This window comes from Uloborus diversus, chromosome 1 (assembly GCF_026930045.1).
Source record: "Uloborus diversus isolate 005 chromosome 1, Udiv.v.3.1, whole genome shotgun sequence".
NCBI classification, from domain to species: Eukaryota; Metazoa; Arthropoda; class Arachnida; order Araneae; family Uloboridae; genus Uloborus; species Uloborus diversus.
Window position 1 is genome coordinate 255,251,729 of NC_072731.1, and position 21,902 is coordinate 255,273,630.

Sequence of the window (21,902 nt, forward strand, 5' to 3'; positions counted from 1 at the left end):
TAAAAAGACGCACATATGGAAGAAGAATCTCGTTACAATAACGGGTCCCGTTGACTGAACCTGCGTCGAAGATGTGAAGGTCTGTACGACTACCAAGCATGATGCCTCCTCAAACGAGAACACTGCGACCTCCATACCTGTCCCTTTCAATGATGTTCGAGGGATGATTGCGTCTTCCCCGCTCTCTCCAGATGAGTATGCGATGAGAATCGCTACTCAGACTGAATCTGCTCTTATCTGTAAAGAGTACTCGTCCCCATTCATTGTCTCTCCAATTCCGGTGTTCCCGGCACCACAGAGAACGCCTTCTCCGATTGGCAGGCGTTAGAGGTACACACCGTTTAGGGCATCATGCAAACAGACCACCACCGTGCAGTCTTCTGGCCACGGTAAAACGCGATATCGGTCGTCCAGTCGCCTGTGTCGTGTGTCTAGCGATTTCTCCCGCTGTCTGCCGCCTGTTTCTTCTGGCCTGTAAGACAATATACCGGTCATCTGTGGGTGTGGTTCCTCGTGGACGACCACTACTGAATCCCCGGATAGCTGTTCCTGTAGTTTGAAATTGTCTCCAAAGTCGTGAAACGGTGCTGTGAGCAATTCCGAACTCTGCAGCCACACTTGTCACACTGCGGCCTTCCTCCAACTTCCCAATGATTCGACCTCGGGTAAAAGCATCCAGATGTCGTCTAACAGATTGATTATTCGCCATTTCTCGCTGAGGCAGCAACTCGGCGTGATTTTAACTGCTATACGGCGTGCAATCTCTTTGCCAGAAATACTGATCTTACACCGACAACATGCTTTATACTACCCAGACACTCCCCCATTACGTCTGCCTGCATATCTGCGCATGTGCTACCGTACATCACCTTACTTAATCTCCTGATTGGTCTTTCTGTCCGCTCTGCCTCTTCGTTCAGCTAATATGCAAATTTTTCGACTTCGTCCTTAATTTTTGCACACCAGTGTATTGTGACCAAAAAAGGATTTTTTTGAACAAATATGCATTTTAATCAAGCATATGAATTTAAATCAACAATCTAAACTGATAAAAGAAGTGTATTTATTAATTTCTAATAATTTTTATACTAACGAAAAGAAGGCATTCTTCCTTAAAGTTGGCTTTCTTTCAGAAAGAGGTATAGAACCATAAAGAGCATTCTACAAGTGGTCAATAGAAGATAGACTCGATTCAGAATCGTTCACTTCAAAACATGGAGATAAAGAGTACCTGATTCATGAATAGATAATTTAGGTTCACTATTTGATCCACTAACAGAATTATATTCTGTTATATGCTGCTTACATGAGTGAAAATTGCTATATTTGGAGTTACGTTTGTCTGGCTCGCGTAGGTACAGATATGTTTCCTTAATAAGCATTCCATGCCTGGAGGGAATTGCCCCAAAACCTGGAAGAGCTTTGCGGCAACCCCCGCCAATGGGGTTGTTTCCAAAATTTTAAAAGTATTTTTTCTGAAAGAGCATGCTTAAAAACATAGGATCTGACCATTTTTTGATAAATTTGTTTACGTTTAATATTTTTAAAAAAATACTTAAATCGGAGCGCTTTCATTGTTTACGGCTTCTGCTGATGACATCACAAATGATGAAATGCCATTCAGTGCTGCCATTCACAGTGCAGAATATTTAATTCGCATCTTTACTCACGTGTATTGGCACTGATATGGTTGATGGCAAGCGTAGAGCGCAAGATTTAATTCGCTGCTTGATTATCATAACGTGGAAACGTAGTAGAAAAGTGCATCATTTTTGACGTCATCAAGACCACGCCTTGTTTGAAAAATCGGACATTTTAAAAAATTAATTAAAAAAAAAAAACTGTTGGGGAAAGTGAAAGTATTTTCTGGGTCCATGTTTGTTTTTTTTTTTGCTCATTCTATCCATTTCAATGACTAAAAGCAGTACTTTTGACTGAATGAAACCACCCCATTCTTGCGGCACCCAGTTTGAGAACTCCTGAGTTAAATGGTTAATTGAACATTTAAAAACTTTGAAATTATTTATCCCTTCATAATTTCGATGCCATGCTTATCTTTCATACCTGGTTGAAAGAAAAAATAGCTATATCGGCTGCGTTTAAAGACGTTAAGCGTGCAAAGAAGAATTTAGGCATCTTCTTCGGCTAACTGTTAAAAATTCAGGAAGATTTTCTGGTAATTGTTACTGTAAAATAGCGGACTTAACGCATCGCTCATTTTTACGGTAATTTATACCGGAGAAATAAGCGATCCCAGCTCCAATTGGTTGCTGCGGCCTACCGAGGAAACCGTAAAATTTTACAGTAACATTTGATTTTTACGGTAATAGTTACTGGCAACATGGATGCCAGTAACAATTACCGTAAATTTTCCGGAAAATTTTTAACAGTGTATGTTTTATAGTAATGTTAGGAAAAGAGTGAAGGGTTCGGTGATCTTTTCCAGAATTCCACCGATTTCCACCGGTGCCCTGGGTGTCATTTCCTTCAATTTGTGATGTTAATCTTATTTATTTATTTACTCTTTTTTTTTGAGCAATCACATTGCTTATTGTTCTCACTTGACGGTTTTGATGTTCCTATGATTTTATTTCCCCCCCCCCCGCCTTCCTCTGCAGCACCACCGCCGACCGGTCCCTCCTTTGTGCTGCTCCTCTAGCGAAAACCGTCTCCAGGTTGCATCTATATCCTACACACGCACACCCACATTCATGCCTGCACACAGACACAAACACACGCCCACATACACAAGCACACACGCCCACATACACAAACACACACGCCCACATACACAAGCACACACGCCCACATACACAAACACACACGCCCACATGCACAAACACACACGCCCACATACACAAACACACTCGCCTACATACACAAACACTGACGCCTACACACGCATACATACATATACCCACACGCACAAACACACACGCCTACATACACACACACACACACACACTCGTGATTGCGAAAAACATAATTTGAATTCAAGATGTCAGAATTCAAACTAATTATTATTATTATTATTATTATTATTATTATTTTTTTTTTTTTGAATTTGTTCGGAGGCAAGGCACTTTGTTCGCAGTCCACTGACGTAAGTGAAGCTGTTCAGTTTCTTGCATAGAACAATTTTTAGTATAAAAAAACTATTTCTTTTCTCAATATTCATATAAAATATGCAACTAAAAGAAAGATAAAACTTCCAACAATTATAATAATAAATTTACCTTCCTCAATAGTCTCTTTGCTGCATATATCTTCGCCTGATTCTTGAAATCTGCAACGCAATTGTTGAGGATCGAAGCGCTGCTCGTAAGGGCAAAGATAAAGGTATGGATGCCCATCGACACATCGGTAAAATTTTCTGCAATCTTCGTGTCGAAATCGGCCATTTAAAGCTGGGCAGTTGTACCCTCGATCCTCTTCAAGGAATATCAATTCGTAATCAGTATCTAAGAAAGAAAAGGACCGAGTCGTTTATAGAGGTTGGAAACAAATCGCAAAGTACGCCAAGCATTTCGCCAGATTTTGAGATTTTCCTGTTTGCTTGAAGTATTTAAACTTTTTCGGCGAATTTTTAAATACATTATATTCATTATATACTTCATTAAAATGGAGTTTAAAAAACATTTGCAAATTTAGGTGCAGCACACTTTTTGGTCCCAAATTTTTTAATGTACGTTTTCCTTCTTTGTGGATCCATTGACTTGCTATCTTTGAGAATACGATTAGTTTGATTTATATTTAAGGTAGTCCAATTCATAACCCGTTTTGTGAAAAGAAAATTTCTTATATATTGAATATTTGGTGGAAATTTCTTGCATAGAGGAACAAAAAACTTCAGCTAGTTGACTGATAAAAGTATTATGTAAAACAGATAAAACAACGTTTAATTGCACAACAATTCTAAATTACTGCATACAAGACTTTCAGGGTTGCAAGGAACCTCTTTTTCAATGCAAAATAAGTGAGCTTATGGATGAAAGTTGTCTTTTTATCCATAAGCTCACTTAACATTGCATTGAAAAAGGTGTTCCTTGTAGAGATGTGTCGTTCATGAACGAACGGGTCAAAAAGAACGAATCTTTAAAGTGAACGGATCCGTTCGTTCACTTAAAAAATGAACGACCGTTCTTTTGAACGGTGAGTAGTTTGGAACGTGGTATTGATGCACTTGTGATAAAATCACATTCTTTTAATTACATTTATCTTCAAATTTTTAATTCTCAATCAATCTTAAATTTCCTTTTTCTCAGGCAGTACAATCCATGCATTTTGAACCTTTTTACATTTTGCTTTATTCATCATTTTTCTTTGCAGTTCAGTTACAATTTCCCAATATATCCATTAGTAATGTTTCGTGTTACTTGTTTGCAGGGGTGTTCTATATACGCCGTATACTCTCAAACATTTTTCAGCCATATTATGTATATGATCTCAAACACATATTGTGCATAGTGGATTACCGGTAGTATACCCTCAGAAAAATTGATGGGAACATCACTGCTTGTTTGGGCTACTAACAAAATGTTAGGACATTCTACTTCCTGTCGCACGCACCTGCTACAATCCTTTTCACGCTTTCTGTCGCCAAAATTATTTCTAAAAATAACTTTTATCACTTTTCTGGAGATCCTTTTGTCTTCTATGTACATCCGTTATCAACTACTATCTATACTGATTTAGCTTTGTTTTTAACATGCTTGGCAATATCCAAGTCGCTTATTTTACTTTCAATATCCAGAGATTTTTAACAACGATTATTACTGTCTATTTTATCCCATTTAAAAAAGTGCTGAGCTTTTTTTTCTGTTCTCATTGATACTGTAGAGAAATTTTAACCTCCCTAATGTTTAGATGAGTTTTTTTTTTAAATTAAGTTATCTAGTGCTCCGGCTGAGCTACAGATGTTGTAACATTTTTCGTTATACATGATCTATTGGTAATACTATATGTAACATGTACAGTGCTGTAGCTGGAAAAATTTAAAAACTTTATTTTGGAAGGCGGGGGAGGGGGGGGGCAGGTGGAATTATTGGTTGTTTTAATTTTTTCTTTTGAACAGTAACTTTACTGAATTAGCAACAGTTAAAGTTACTTTATCAAAATGTTTAACCGTGAGCAAATGTTTCCCCAGAAATTAAAATTTATTATTATATTATTTTATATTATTCAATCAAAATTCAATAATGTACAAGTTTTGTTGGTTCAGGTGTGCGGTGTCGTAAATGTCGCAATTGCGAAAGATACCATTGACATTAGGATCTTTAATTGGCCCTCAAGTTGGAACATGAAATAGTAATATGTACTACCAATCCCTTTTCATGAGCGTTGATGGTCAGGAGAGCCCAAATTATTATTTGTAAGGGAGGAGTAGACCCAGGAGTATTTTTAATATTTTGAAATACATGCCTAACTGACACTGGATCCGGTATCTCATTTTAGACGCATTTTCATAAGACATGTTCTTAAAAACGCAATTTTTGGCTACATTTGGTAGTAACAGAAGAAAAAGGGTTTAATTTGTGGGCGCTCCCCTGAATATTTTTTGAAGCCTTAAAAACACATTTGGGGTTGACCCCGGAAGATTTTGTTACTGAAGTTTCAAAAACGCAAATTTGAGATACATGTTGACATGTTAGGGGAGGAGGTGGTTGCTTTAACTCGGACATTTTTCAAAGAAAAAAAAAACACATTCTAAAGTTCTCTTTGGTAACATTAGACATGAGAAAGGGGATCCCCAGGGAAAATTGTTTGCAATCGAAGCCCAAGAAATATGATTTTCGATTACGTTTGGTACGACGGCATTAGGGGCTGGTAAGCAGCTGCTGTCCTCCCGTAAATTTTCGAAATCAAAATTATGAAAATGCAATTTTAAGTGATATCAGGGAGGATAGCCGGGATTGGGGACTCTGATCCGAAAATTTTCCAAAATTAAAGAGCCTAAAAACCTAATTTTGGCCTATCTTTTGTCTTGAAAAAAGGATTAAAACCATCTTTCGGATCAGTGGCAATTGTCAAAAGTTGCTGCCGCGGCATGATCCGACTATCAGGGTCATTCCGCAGTCGAAAAATAAATGGGAGATGCATGAAATTGAAGGCCTCTTCCTTATATCAAATGTGTCTTAAATACAGGGGCTTCTGTCCCAGAAAGTTTAAGGATTTGTAATCTTGAAAATGCCTTTTTGGGTCATTCCATAGTGACTAACGTAACATTCGCAGCTGATTTTCAAACTCTTTTTACTTACACCGGGAGTAAAAATAAATGTGTTTTGGTTTAATATGCAGATTTAAAATGTACAAGGTCACTATCTTTCATTTCTACCAAGAATTTGAAGCAAAATAAGCGCTGACAGGTGTTTTTTCACCAAAAAAAGGCATCGTGACTAACGTAACATTTTTGCAACCCTGAGAAACAATGCTTATGTTACGAGGCAAATTTTTCTGAAACTTACGCAGGCATTTAAAATTGGCCGATATATTTGTAAGAGGTAAACAATCTATTTTTTGAAATGTACTATAGATTTGTTACAGATGAATCTTTTTTGGCCCTTAATGGTACTTTTACGAAAAACTGTGTGACTAACGTAACGTGACTAACATAACCATCGAATAACAAGCAATTAATGCATATAAAAACACTTTTTATAATTAATATTTTGCTCTGATATTACTTTTACACTTTTTAGGAACCTTCTTTGTTTTGCACTATGGTTCTTTCTTTACTTTTTTTTGTATGTTAGTGTAAGAAATTGAATGGAAGGATTCAGTTTAATAAACTCAATTTGAATGTACGAAAAAAAAAATAAATAAATAAAAAAAACTGCTTTTACAAACTGAATGACATCATTCTTGTGGGTTATTAAATCCTAAATATCTCTCTTTTAAAAAATTTATGCAAGTTGACAGTTTCACCGAATTCTAGTATTCTGCCGATATACTAGTTATCGTTATAAGAAACTCCGTGGTACTTTTCAATGGCATATTATTTTTTAAGGTTTACTGATTCATCGAACGAATAGTGTTGCGCATGCTTTTGAATTAAAATGTAATATTGAAAAAAAAAAAATATTCGAACGTTTTTGGAGAATGCATTTTAGTTCCAGATATCACGCAAATGTTTGAATTTCTAAATGATCGTTCTTGCATTTTCTGAAGTATATGGCCGCAGCGCTTTTTGTCACTGTATCATGATGTAACATCTTCAAATGTTTTCCAACGAGCAGCCATTACTTCATTTTAATAATTGGTGGAGCTGTATTTTCTAAAAAATAGAGACGTTATCCTTTGTTAACATTATATTTCTATTATCTTAATTCTTAAGCTTGGATTCTTGTGTTGAATGCACATTCAGCAGAGTACTCATTTTGCTTTACTCACCTTTTTTTCTTTTTTAATAATTCTTTAAATTGGAAGTATATTTATAAAGACCATTAGAAAAGGATTCTTTTAAGTAAACAGAAAGTCTACAATGTAATATTACTGGTATTTTTCACCCTTTATATTTTTAATCAATACAGAATGCCTACATATTCAAAATTATTCCTGAAAATGTACATTAAATTAAATAAGTTTTAAATATTAGTAGTCATTTTTAAAATGTTACGTTAGTCTCATGCAAACTGTTACGTTAGTCACAGCTCAAATGTTACGTTAGTCACACTAATTATTTTATATCTACTGATACTAAAATAAATATTTTGCACTTTTTAAGTAAATATGACACAGATGTAAGAAAATAAAAAGTGCTGTTTGGTTCAATCATCTGGTTTAGTTTTTAAGCAGAAAATAGTACATTTTCGTGACTAACGTAACGTAAATATTTTCAGTGAAATAACCAAATTAATTAAAATACATATCTTATAATGTATGCAAAAAGAACAGTCAATTTTATTGGGATCACATCTAATTATTTAGAATAAACATAGTTCTTTTAAAAATTTGCAAAATTTTTTACATTAGACAAGAAAACGTAGACGCATGTTTTTTGCACATACTAAGCCTTTTCTACAACCTCGCACGTTTAGAGCCAGAAGAAATACACCGAATGAAATGTTTGCAAACTGCTACTGGATTTATGTACTAGAAAGTATGCTGAATGAAATGATAGGTCATAATTAAGGCTTTGTGGGAAAAAAAAATTCTGAGGATGTGGTTGACAGTTCTATGGAATGACCCTTTTGAGGAACTTTGGTAATGTTAGAGGGAGAAGAGGTATGAGGGTCATTGTAAAACCGCTATTGTTATATTTCTAATTATGTTAGTAAAAAGACCGTTCGGGAGCTCGCCAACGATTTTTTTTTTGAATTGTAGCTCTAAAAAACGCAGTTTTAAAAGATTTTTGATGGTGTTGGGGGAAGGAGAGATTCTAAGGTCCGACCCAGCAAATTTTCTTAATTTCTAGTTTTAAAAATGCATTTTAGACAACGTTTGGTAATGTAAAGAGAGGTTCAGGGGCGCTCCCCCGGTCCTTTTTTGAAATTGTATCTTTTAAAATGCAATTGCTGATTACGATCTATTATGCTATGGGAAGGGGGGTTCGGGGGCTCTCCCTCGAAATTATAGTAGCAAAAACCGCAGTTTTAAACGATCTTTGGTAATGTTAGGAGGAAGAGAGATACGATGTCAATCCGCGGGATTTTTTTTTTTTTTTTTTGAAAGTGAAATCTTCAGAATACGATTGTAAGACCATCTTTGGTAACGTTAAGGGGACCGGCAATCTTTCCCAATTGAAGCTCCAAAAACGTAATTTTGGTTGACTGCTTGGTTGATGTTAGGAGGAGGAGTTTTCGGAAGCTCTCCTCCGGAAAATTTCCGAAATTTAAGCCACGAAAACAAATTTAAAGACAATCTTTAATTATTTCGGCGAGACAGAGGGGGGGGGGAGCAGAGAAACATTCCTCGGAAATTTTTTGAAGTTAGCTTTAAAACACAGGTTTTAGAACATCTTCGGTAATGTTAGAGAGAGAAGTTTAGTGGTCTTTCTTCGGTAATTTTCGGGGGCGCTTCCATGGAATTTTTTTTGAAATTGAAGCAATAAAAACGAGAGTTTATTGTGGGGGGGGGGGGGGGCTGGGACAACTTCAACTTTTCCGAGATAAAGTGCGAAAAACGAAATTTTTGACAGCTTTTTTATAGCACGCAAGACTTTAAAAAGTTTCGGGGGGGGGTGACCCCTGACTCCCCCCTCTGGCTACGGCCTTGATGATCATGTCGTGCAGAGAGATCACCTGCAACATTTTTAAATGAACGAAGTCGTTCAAATGAACGAATTAAAACGAACGGATCAAAAGAATGAACGATCTTCTGATGAACGGATCCTTAAAAAGAACGACATTGCCCACCTCTAATTCCTTGTAAACCCCGAAATACGTGTAAGCAGTAATCTGCAATTTTCGTGCAATTAAACTTTGTTTTTATCTCATAATTTTCAAGCACGAAGAAATTTATTCAACTTGGTAAATGTATAATCTGGATTTTTAAAAACTTGATTTTTATTTTATTTTTTCAATTTGATAACAAAAACAATCATAATGATAGACAATCATAACATAAATGAAACAATCATAATAATAAATATCACATAATGATAGATTGAACAATTTATTATTAGAAATAGGGTTTAATACTATTCCTATAGTAGAAGTTTTCTTGTAGGATTCCCAGCCATGGATGCTATTGGAATGGGTGAAAATGTGTAGCAAGATTCAGTTTTCAGATCTTTTAACATGTACTTTGAATGGTAAGGCGGAAGATAACTATTTCAGCATTTTCAAAGCCAAATCGATTAATTTCACTGTTTGAAAAATTTTCCGACTTCAGTTATGGAAGTGCTCTAATTAGCTCTCTTAGTATAAAAATATACAGCAAATTTTCTGGCAATTACATTTTATATTCATGTGACGTTGGATCGTCACATGAATCGCTAGTGCCCAGCTACTACCATCGACAAAACCATCTTTGTCAACTTCTGTCTTTGTGTATTCTTTGAGCACATTAAATGAATCATTTTCAGCAGGGGCGGACTGGCCCTAAAATTTTTATGTGGAAAAAATATTTTTGCCGGCCCTACCCAAAAAATCTTGGTTGTATTTTTCCAAACCCAAAAAGTTTCTGGTTGGGTTTTTCATTAAGAACAAGTGTTTTCGAAGACAAAATGTCTTTTAAACCCCCGCACCTCCCCCCCCCCTCCCCCCCCCCCCCCCCCCCCCCGTCTTGTAGTATGGACAACTTTTCTCTGGCTGGTAAAAGAGGCCATTTATTAGTTTGTTTAAAGTCATGCTTTACTTCTTTGTTCGTTTTCAATGTGTGTTGCCCCTGGGTATAGAATATCCTCAATTTTCGGGGGTCCGGGGGTTTCTTCCCCGGATTAAATTTTAAAAAAAGGTGTAAAATTTTGCATTTTGAAGCCTTATAAGGGGTAATTGGAACGAAAAAAGATCAGGAAAAAAGAGGAGAGCAAAACTTTTTTTTATGATTATTTCACTAATTAAGATAATGAAACTTGCTTTTTGTTCGACAAATCAATAACAGCAGTCGACAGTCAGAAAGAGTAAGGGAGGAGAAAAGATAATGCACTGTTACTTGCCCCAACGGGTTGCGGTACAATAAGTGCTTGGTCACCCCTCAAATCCACCAACAAATACAACAATGAATTAAATACGAACCGATCAATAGTGAAAAATGCTTTAAAAGAAGTGGTGTACTGTACAGATTTAAAAAACGGGGAACGAGAGAGTTACATATTACCCATTTTTACTATTCATAATTCAAACACTTGATGAGAAATAAAACGAAGCACACTTTGCTTAGGAGCTTCAAAGACTTATCTAGTTGTTTTCAAGGACTCTAGACTCTATGTGATGTAGTTTTAGACTCCGGTCAGAAAACCACGAGATCTAATCATTTTGTTTAAAAGTCTAATCATTTTTGTTTTCGGTCTCAAAAATGATAATTTCAACATAAACCATTAAGATTCAACAACTCTAACCCTTTCAATTCGAATTTTTACATCACATATTTTTCCAAAATAAATATTTTAATTTTTCAATGGAAAATAAAATATAACAAACAGAAAATTAAACTTGTTTTTTTTTTTTAAATTTACGCTACAACACCCTCAAATTTTAGTAATGAAGCAAATGGTATATTTAAATAGTAAAAATGCCTCTCAATAATTTCTGCTGGTCAGTAAGAGAATTATATTTTGTTGGCTCGAATATAAAATGAATTTAAAATTTTAATTAGAAACTTAAATGGATTGACTGCACTTGTAAGCTCTTAGTTCTATACATATTAATTCCTGCTTTTTATAATAATGAGAAAAAAGGTTTTTGTATTCAGTATACCACAGCATTTGCAGGGGAAAAAAAGCTTGTTTCGAGACTACAAACTGCAATTACGTCTCGAAATTTTCGTGAATTTTCAGACAAAATTTGCTGAACAATTAATTTTTTGGGCGGTCACAGCAACCTCCCGTGACCTCTCATCGGGCGCCTCTGGTTAAATAGCATTCTTTTTTGCATTATTTTACTTTTGTATGCATATGGAAAACACGCAATGATGTGCTTGATATCCAAACTCGTTGTTAAATTTAAAAAAAAAATGAATAATTGAAAAAAAAAGCAGCACTTTTTTCCAAGTTTATATTTGCATTTAATTATAAATATGCATCAAAAGTACCGAAACAATGTTCAAGTTTGAGACCTGTGATAAAATGTAAAATACGTTTTCAATTGTAAAGACTATATCTAAAAGCTTGGTTCGCACTAAAAGTATATGGTTTCTTAATTGCAACACTAAAAAACTGGAGTTCTTATTATCTTTAGTTTAGGGTTATTCTAACACATCCAATAAAATTTAAATTAAAAATTCAGAGAAGAAGAAATAGAGGCGGTATTATATAAAAGTTATTCATAAAAAGCTGCGTACCGCCTACTTCTATTTCTCTTAAATTTTCAATTGGAACTTTATTGACCGCTTCAGAATTTCTCTAAACAAAAAAATATTATGATCAACTGTAATTTTTTAGTGTTTTAATCAAGAAATCATACTTATTTTGTTTCATACTTTTTAGTGCGAATCAAGCTTATAGAAATAGTTTAAAGAAAAAAAAAACATTTTATCTATTTCATTTTTGCGTTTTGAAATTTATTTGAGGTGTGCCTTTTTGAAATTAAAAAATTATTTACTAGTTACCTATCCTTCTTTGGAAAAAAAAAGAAAGAAAATAACGGTATTGACTTTCGTTTGAGTATGAATGAATTGCTCATAAAGTAAGAATAGCTAATATTTACTATTCATCTATATTTTCAATATTGTTCATTTGTATGCTCGAATTTAGAAGCATTTTGAACAAGTAGTGAAAAAAAGCGCTTTTAAAAACATCCACAAATATATTGTTTATTAAGTTCAGCTTTGAAATTAATTTGATAAATTTATTAATATTTCATTCATTCATTATTTTTTGGCAAAAATTAAAAAGCAGAAGTATGATAAATGTTTTTAACAACAATTAAAAACTGGAAGTAAAACGCCGGGTTTATGACGAAGAAAGTAAAATGAAAAATAGCCTTTAATAATAAAAATACCTGAACTAGGCCCCAGAGGAAATGACATACAACCCCCCTCATACACAACCTTTACTCGCAGCGCAGCGAAAAGAATGAGAGGGGGTCAAAACACTCATTAAAAAAAGTCATAAAAGTACTATACGTCATACAAACACAGACACACGCACATATAAATATGAAGATGTTTTATAAGGGGGCCACGGCCGCTGAGAGTCGATGCGGAATTCGTAAAATGTATACTGCTTGGACCGACAAGAGGCCATGTCAGCCAACCTACATGTAGTTTTAAACTAGGCACCCGGCACTTGAAAGGGCCTGGATCGGAATTGGAGTAGCATAAGTTTGATAAGTTTTCTGTGAGAGTGGGCCCGGTGACCAGTCTGACAAGGAGCCTGCCTTGGCACTCGTAACAAGATACGGCAATAATTCGGCAAGAAAAGAGTGACCACTGGATGAGGAAAACCATCTATCAACATCCTCTTCCCCCAATTACAGTTATGACTTACTCTAGAAACACGAGAACGGCCTGCCCAGCTAATTTTTTTTTTTTTTTTTCAAAGAAAAATTGAGGAAAACGATACGTACACGTTGAAAAAAAGAAAACGGCCCAAGTTAGGTGCGGCCCATGTGGAATTTTCCACATCTCCCACATGGCCAGTCCGCCCCTGATTTTCAGTTATATTTTCAGGAAATGTTGCAAAAGCGTATTATTTTTGTTTTGGAAGTCAGAATATTTGGCAGCAGATGACAAATTTACCAAGAATATCTCAGATATCAAAATTTTCTCTTTTAAGGAAGAGACCATGAGTGCCAGCTCTACGTCATAGTATAAGGGCCCAAAATTTTTTGCGTTAGGACATCACAGTTCGCTATTATTTAAGCTGAGTAGCGCTGGCTTTGGAAGGAAACAGGTAGCAAAGGTGCGTAAAATTGCTGCAAAAACTAAACATCATAGATACATTCCATGTCACGAGACCTGGTGGTCCCAATCCAATCATCTCCGATTTGGAGGATATTCTAGAGAGGTAGGTGCAGACATGCCTCTGGAAATTTCGGCAACGAAAGGGCAGACCAACTTGCTAAGCAAGCGACAAGGCTCGATATTGATTTAATCATGGATATTCCTGGGTCTCACTGGAAGTTTTTGGCAAGGGAGAAAACTATCGCAGACTGGAACACGTAGTATATTGCCTCCTCAAATGCACGGTGGACAAGGAGGTTCTTCCCTACTGTTTTTCATCGTCAGCAGTGCAGCTATTTTTCTACAAATTTTAAACTGTCTCAATTTCTCACTGGCCATGGAAATTTTAAAAGTTACTTGTTTAGATTTGGCATTTCGCCAAATTTGCTTTGTGACTGTGGAGTTGGCGAGCAGAGCGCTAAACACGTTCTTCTGCACTGCAGTTTACAAGATGGCCCTAGGACTGTCTTCAGAAAAGGTTTGGCAAATTTTTCCTTATGCTGGCCGCCTGTTTTCTCGGATCTTGTTAAAAGATCCGAGACTTTTGTCATCTTGTCTGATTTTATCAACAGTCTAAACTTTTAAAGTTTCAACTTTTTATGTTTTTTTTTTATACTTACTCTTGTAAGCCTCGTGGCATACTGTGTGGAACACGAGGAGCTTTTAAATTGTATTAAATAAAATAAAAAAAAACTAACCTGTGCACATTTTCAGCTTCTGAGACACTAATCATAAGGACCTATGATACCTCAAAAAGAAAAAAAAAAGTGAGCTCCAAATGAGGGAACCGAGCTAAACATGGCAATTCGTTTCACAAAGTTGATCCGCCATTTTGTAGTCCATTTTTTTTTTATTGATCCTAGATCCTCGGGATTTGGATCTTGGAAGCTGAAAATTTGCATAGGTTAGTTTCAAAGGCATGTCTGCACCTCAAAAAATTTCGTTCGAATCGGAGATGGTCGAGTGGAGACGACGAGGTCACTTGACATGGGATGACTCAGTTTTTGACGAAACTTTTGCTACCTGTTTCCTGCCAAAGCCAGCACTGCTCAGCTTAAATAATAGCGAACCTCTCTTATCTGGGGTGTGATGTGCTTACTCAGAAAAAAATTAGGCTTTTATCCCTTTCAGGGGCGCGTCATTAATTTTTGAGAAATCTTAAGAAAAAAAACCACAAATGGGTTTATTTGATCATCTAGACATAGATTTTTCAGTTAAAAATTTTTTTTCAGAATTTTTTTCACTGGGGGTGGTGTCCCCATTTATTCACACCCCCCACCTGGGGAAGAACAAAAACATGTTTATGCATGTAAAAATGAATTTGAATCTTTTCAAACAATATGATTGACTACCTCAGGAAAAAAGAAGAAAAATGATTCACTCTTTCAGCGCTAATTAAAAATTTTAAAATCTGAAAAAAATTCCAATTTTCGGGGTAAATGAAAAATTAAAAATTTGATGATTTGAACAAGAAATTGAGCCTACGAATTTTTTTTTTTTTTTTTGTTATTCTGCCATCTAATGTTATTCATTGAACTTAAAAGAAGAGGACTCAAGCAATTTTGATTCAAAAAATTCGGAAAAAAGAGAAAAAAAAATTCATAAATTAGTGGTTTCACAGCGCAACCACCGCCCCTGAAAGGGTTATACTATGACGTTGTTCTGATGCTCACGGCCTCTTGCTCTGTAACTTTTTTGAAGTTTTAAAACAACAACTTTGTTTGAAGCATGAAACAATTAGCGAAGTTTATTGAGTTATATTAACAAAAATACGGTTCAACAAGTCAAGTACTTGTGAACTAAAAATATATAAGTTTTCATTTCTGCATAAAATCATTTACATCATTTAGGAAAAAAGCGAAGTTTTTGAATTGGCTACGTACCATCTGGATCAATCCTGCCATCACAGTAGACTGATTTCTTCGACCGGCATTTCTCGAGATCGACGTCGTAGAACGCTCCTTTCGGGCACACGTACACACTCCCTATGCCAAACCAGCACCTGATGAACTTGTTGCAGTACTTGGGATGGGGATGAACACCAGATTTCGCCGGACAGTGATACCTCTCAGAATTGTCATCAATAACAATGTCATTGTCAGGATCCTCGTCCTCTGTAAGATTCAAAATATTTAGTTTATATATCTGAAAAATGGGACAGATAAAGGGCCCGCTTCAGTTAGTGTGATTCACTTTACTTTGTGTGAATTAGCGCCTTAGTTCACTGGGTAACAAAAACGGCAATTCTTACTGTTTTTGGAAGTTGAGTTTGCATCTAGGACTGCAGTTTTAAAATGTGACACAAGGCAGTACCACTGCCTTTTGCCTTCAATCTTCGAGTTGAACCGAACCATTGCTTTAGTCACTCGTCTGGTCAGTGCTGATTCTATATTAGCTACCAGTTTGTTTGGCACTCTTGGCTTCTTTAAGAAGTTTTCCACTTCCAGCTCAGTCAATTACTAAGCCGAGTGATGAGTGCTAATAAGCACGAAACTGCAGTCCCCGGCTGGAATGACTGAGCTGGAGGTGCATTTCATGTATTTCTGCCTTAGCCTTGGCTATAGGGCGGTAACTTACTGAAATTACAAGGCAGGATTTTTTTGTGTGTATGTATTTTGCTAATTTTCTTACACAATTTGTGATTTACACTGAGTAGTCCTCGTCCTGGGAAGAAAAGCTTTACTAACGTCCTTTTGTAGTCTTGACGGGGTGCGATATGACATTTTTTGCATCAAATATCGCTTTCTGATTGGTTGTATATACGAGATAGAAAACATATAAGCACGATATGCTATACGAGTGCACTTACTATAGATGTTTTCTCTTTTCCCACAGTCGACCGAATCCCTGTCCTGTGTACATCCTTCATTGTAGCTGTCATACAGCATTCCTGGTGGACACATCAGCAACTGCGGCTTCTTGTTCTGGCAGTCGTATAATAAATGACAATAATGCTGGTGGGGGTACAGTCCAGTCCACCTGGGGCATCTGAAGTTGATTCCAACTTTGTTTTCTTCGCTGCTGTCTGAAAAATAAACAAATAAGGTAAATGTATATTTAAACTTAAATTTTTTTTTATCATGAACGTTTTGCCAAGAAAAATTTTACATTATTTATCCCTTAGGAAGCAGAATGAGAGTTATTTCCCCTTTTCAGAAGTCTTGGACGCGGGTCTACAGTAAGTTCAAAGCCTCTTTTATAAATTATCGAATAGAAACTTTTCTTTTTCATATTATTTAACTATCAGAGTCTTAATATAAGCAAAGACAAATTAATTATTGTTGAAAAAATTACATTGTGATTATATTTTGAAAGCATCGCAATTGAAGTAGGGGAATGTGGGGCAAAGTGAATAGTAAAGATGAATGAACTTTTTCAAAGTGATCAAATTGAAAACTAGTATTAAAAATTACAGATGATAAAGAAATAACTTTGCATTTTACAATAAAACTTGAATTGTAGCATTTTCTTATTTTTGATATGAATATGGATTTACTAATGTTTTTGTTTATTTATTGAAAATATGTAGTTGGGGAGGAGAGGAAGATTTTCCTTTTCATCTTTTTCACATTGCAATTTTAAAGTCCTGGATCAAAAAGTGCCATGTGAATATCGGCTGTGAGAGTTATTCTTTAATGTTTCATTCAATTCTAAGCACTTTCTAAACTATTTGTTTTGTTTTTACTCTGCAGTGCAGGTTATTGTAATGTTTGCTGAAAATTAACTTAAATGATTTTAAAAAATAATTTTTTTTTTAATTGTTAATAATATATTCATCATAGTTTCTTGTTGAAGGAACACTTAAGAAAAGATTTATAGAAAATATTTTTTCCACCGATTAATCTGAGAAATTTGGCAGATTGCAAATAATCGGCAAAGTGGCCAATGGGGTTGTTTCCTTCAGTCAAAAGTACTACTTTTAGTCACTAAAATTGATAGAATAAGCAAAAAAATTAAAAATAAAATAATGATATCATGGAGCGAGGAAAAACTTTCATTTTCCCAACGCTTAATTTTTAATTATTTTTTTTACTGTCCTATTTTGGAAATTAGGCGTGGTCTTTATGACGTCACAAATGATGTACTTTGCAGCATCTTTCTACCGCGTTTCTACTTTATGATAATCAAGATGCGAATTAAATATTGCGCTCTACGCCTGCTATCAACCATATCGTTACCAACACATATGAGTAAAGACGTGAATTAAATATTGTGATCTGCTAATGACAACAGTGAATGGCGTTTCATCATTTTTGATTTCATCGGCAGAAGCTTAATCGGTGCATCCCAAAAAAGAAATTAAAGGTAAAACTAAACTGGTGCACCTTTTATGTGACAGGAAAACATCTTGCCAGAAAAGCAGTACCGGAACGGTATACCTGCACTAACAAACCCGTGATTTTTGTTTGTGAGTTAAGAAGGATATGTTACACCTAGCTCAATTTTCGAATTCAAACTCAAGAAAAGTTTCGACTTCGTTAACATTTCATGTTTTTTGCATATTACAAGAGAGCAGCAAGTTTTATTCAATGGATTATTATCTAAAATGTGATTCATTTCACTTTAAGAAATCTGTTATGAAAAGTTTTCGAAATTCTACTCGGAGAAAAACGGAAAAAATTGTCTTTTGCCTAGCACGTGATATTTTTTTTTTTAAATAAGAAGAAATGGTTAGTTCGTACTATATTTACATGGGCGCAGTTACATCTTCAAATGGGCAATTCCACGGTAGAAGTCAAATCAGTTGCTGCACAAAAACTCTACAAAAGATATGTCAGACCATGGCCTCACTAGATGGTGCTGGCGCTTAACGGGCCTTGACAATTTTTGACTTTTCTGTGCAAAACTGATGTAGCTCATGCATCCACCAATCAATGTCAACGTTTCAAAGTTTGCTTATTTTTGATTGGACATCGCCCATTTTGATCGCAAGAGGCCCTGAACGGAACCCCTGCTTCCACCAATCAATGGCAACTTAATGGAAACAGGGGTTCCCTGTAGCGCCCTCTTTGTTGCCATGAGTTTCAGCGATTGTTAAATTAAATAGGGCGATGGTCAAACCTTTGTTCCTTTGGCTCAATATCGGACGCATCTTGTGAGAATTGCTACAAGTACGTAAAAATTATGGTAATAAAATTTTTTAGTTGCCACTTTTTTTTATTTAGTCACCACTTGCTAATTTTGATTGTTAACAAAAACAACATCAAGACTGGTGCTTACCAACATTCTTTTGACGTCTACCGCAATCCACGGAGCTTGACTTCATACATTGCAGCTTCTCCGCATCGAACCTGTATCCGTTCACGCAGCGGAAGATGGAAGACTGGGACCCGTCAAAGACATAGAAGTACTGACAGTATCTCTCATGGGGGAGGAATACTGCCCAGTCAGGAATGATGACCCTTTCTCTCTTGTCAGAACTTGGGTCATTGGAAGTCGAGTTGGCACTTTCATAAGGATGAGCAGGGTCGAAAATGGTGGGCGAAAATTCATCATCACCCTCTTCAACACTATTATCTAGAGTTTCAGTTTTCACGTTGGCTGAAAATATAAAACGAAAAGGATTTATAAGTGTGATTATTGATTTATTAGTACTTTCCTTTTTTTTAATTACATCAACTTTTCTCGTTTTTTTTTAAACTATTATATTTCTGTTAAGACATATATATATAGTTAGTTAGTTAGAAATACTTTAAACGGATTCCTCAACAAACATTGTAATCAGTGTGAAAAATTAATTTTAATTTTCCCAGAAAGGACCTATTCTATACATATTATAATCATCAACTGTGAGAGTACAGCAAGAAAATCAAGCAGCGAAAATGACCTGAAATTTAAAGAAATTTACTAATTTTCTAACTATTCGAAAGCGGCGAGGAAAACTTAAAAATATGCTACATGTATTACACAAACATCAAAATCAAAATGGAAATTAAAATTATGCAACTCAGAAAGTTCAAATAGTAAATATTTAAAGGATCGTCGGAGCCACGTTCTTTAAATATTAAAATCATTATTTCTCAATTGTGAAAGGCGTTAATGAAAATCAAGCTCCAGATTTTATTTGAATCAGGGCGGTCATTCCAAGCTCGTCAGCTTGCGAGATCGAGATTTTCGCTCACGTGATCGGTTGTGACGTAAAAATTTCGCAAAGTAACATTTTAATCTACTCGAACGTAGCTTGCGGCTAGGTTCGAGTAGATTAGAATACTACTTTGCAACATTTCTAAGTCACAACCGATCACATGATCGAGAATCTCGATCTCGCAAGCTGACGAGCTTGGAATGACCGCCCAGAACTCTTTATTTGTTTCACTGAAAAGTGTCATAAAAAAACATGTTTTCTTCGTAAGATGTGACACGTGATTCATAATTTAAAATAAAATTTTGCATGAACATATTTCCGCATTTAAAATGCAAGAGAGGAGAGTCCACATGTAGGAAGCTCATTAGAAATTTTCTCATTACATCCATTATAGACCGGAGCATTTCCCACCATTCGAAATTTTAAAAAGCTAAACTGAAGAGAAAAAAAAGATTGGTTTGTCGCAGTGTACCTTTTATTATTCCTGTATTTGTAATAATCTTTTTTTTTTTTTTTTGGCATGGAGTTTTGTTAATCTGATGGAATATATTTTTTATTACTCATGTACTTGTCGAAATACACTTTATTAATTTTTTATTTGTCGAAATGTACATTTTGTGTAGTAAAAGTTTCCAGTTTTAGCCTTATTTCACGGAGGAGACCAAAAATTTGATCACACTATTTCTCGATAAATACTGTATTAGAGTTACAGCAGTTAATGGTTTGAAATCAGCATGTGGGCGTCTATAGGGCCTTGAGGTTTATAAGATAAGCAGATAGATAAAAGTATATAACTGGTTGATAAATTATGCATCTTTGTTTTTAAAAAGAAATCAATCCCACTGCAGCGCTTGTTCTGGTGTTTGTGTAAAATGCTTTTCACCCAAACTCATTATCTTGTAAAAAAGGTTTTAAGCCTTAGTTCAAATCGTTTCTTTTTTTTTTTTTCTTTTTTTACATCTCCAGCATATTTTATCTGTCTTAACATGTTCATTCATACAGCTGCGAAGTCTCCATGCTGAATGATATTATTAAATTAAGCATTAGATGCGTATTATTTTTTGAGACTCAACATTAAGCTATGAATAGTTAAATCAAGCGTTGACTTTTAAAACATCGAAAACATGTGCTTCAGATTTCACCAGGTTTAATACGTCGCTGTATGTTGAAGTAAAGACAGCGGATTTTAATCGGAAACAATTTTTCATTCCTTACACTTAAAAATTCAGGAAAATTTTGCGATAAATAATACTTAGAAACAGAGTGTTTACATTATGGAAAGATTTCGTAACATTTGGAGCAAAGCATATAATTCTCTATTCTCACTCTTCCATTTAACCTCAGTCGGTATAGGGGTTGAAGAACCGACCTGAGACTAGAGTGATCCCAGGTTCGGACCCTGCCCCTTTCACATCGACCTTTTTCATCAAGCGTAACTAGCCACAGCGATCTGGGGTTTTTTACCTTAAAATTTTACACTAAAATAGGATCTTTCGGTTAAAAGTACTAGCAACAAGTACTTTTTATCGTAAAATTCCAGGAAATTTTGTAACGCTGTACTTATTATAATGACCGAGTTTATTTTCATCTGTAACCATCAAACCCAACAAGATTCCTCCTGATTCTATTTTCGATTGCTTAAGACTCACCTGCAAGCAGCAGCAACATCCATATTGTAACAGTAACTTGCTTGAGCGCCGCCATCAATGTGGCTGGCAAAAAGTTTTGAACCGAAAGGAATGGTTATGGTTAATGCTGCTCACTTTGTATCAGTGTCATGTGTGACGTCTCATGGACAAATTTTGTAAAATAACAAACATGAGACGTCACATACCTTCCAATTCACATGTGTCTCATTTCCCATGATGTCCGAGGAGATGTCTGAAGCCTGAGTTGTGGGTCCTCCTGTTGATATCTTAAGTGCATGTTAGAATTTACCACCTGTTGCGATTGCGCAAGGTAGTGATAACTGTTTCCTGGAATCAATGGGTAAAGGATCAGGCTTGAAACCAAATGTACTGTTATTAGGCAAACATGATAAGATTGTTGATTGTGAGAATTAAAAAGGTCAGCAGTTTTGTAAAAAGGACAGATTACAATTCAGATAGGATTCGGAAAGACACATTTAAATTAGTGAAAGTGGCACACCCTCAATGAATATTTAATGGGACTGGGTGCAAAATATGGAGCCCATACTTCCTTCAGAAAGTCTATCGAAGTTTTAAATGCAGGTTACATAGTCTGTTTTCTCTTCATTATTCTTCATCTCTCTCTT

General features: G+C 35.5%; 1 protein-coding gene across 1 annotated transcript in view; it reads right to left on the reverse strand.

The window, feature by feature from the left end:
• The window catches only part of LOC129220203 (uncharacterized), a 57,613-nt gene extending 36,228 nt beyond the window's left edge, over positions 1–21,385 (reverse strand). The window contains exons 1-5 of the mRNA XM_054854571.1: positions 21,277–21,385; positions 18,763–19,083; positions 16,352–16,567; positions 15,426–15,656; positions 3,237–3,461 (exon numbers count right to left, since the gene is read on the reverse strand). Of these exons, the coding sequence (XP_054710546.1) occupies positions 3,237–3,461; positions 15,426–15,656; positions 16,352–16,567; positions 18,763–19,083; positions 21,277–21,331 (1,048 nt within the window). The 5' untranslated portion in view covers positions 21,332–21,385. The remainder of the gene's footprint in view (positions 1–3,236; positions 3,462–15,425; positions 15,657–16,351; positions 16,568–18,762; positions 19,084–21,276) is intronic.
• Between the last annotated feature and the right edge of the window lie 517 nt (positions 21,386–21,902).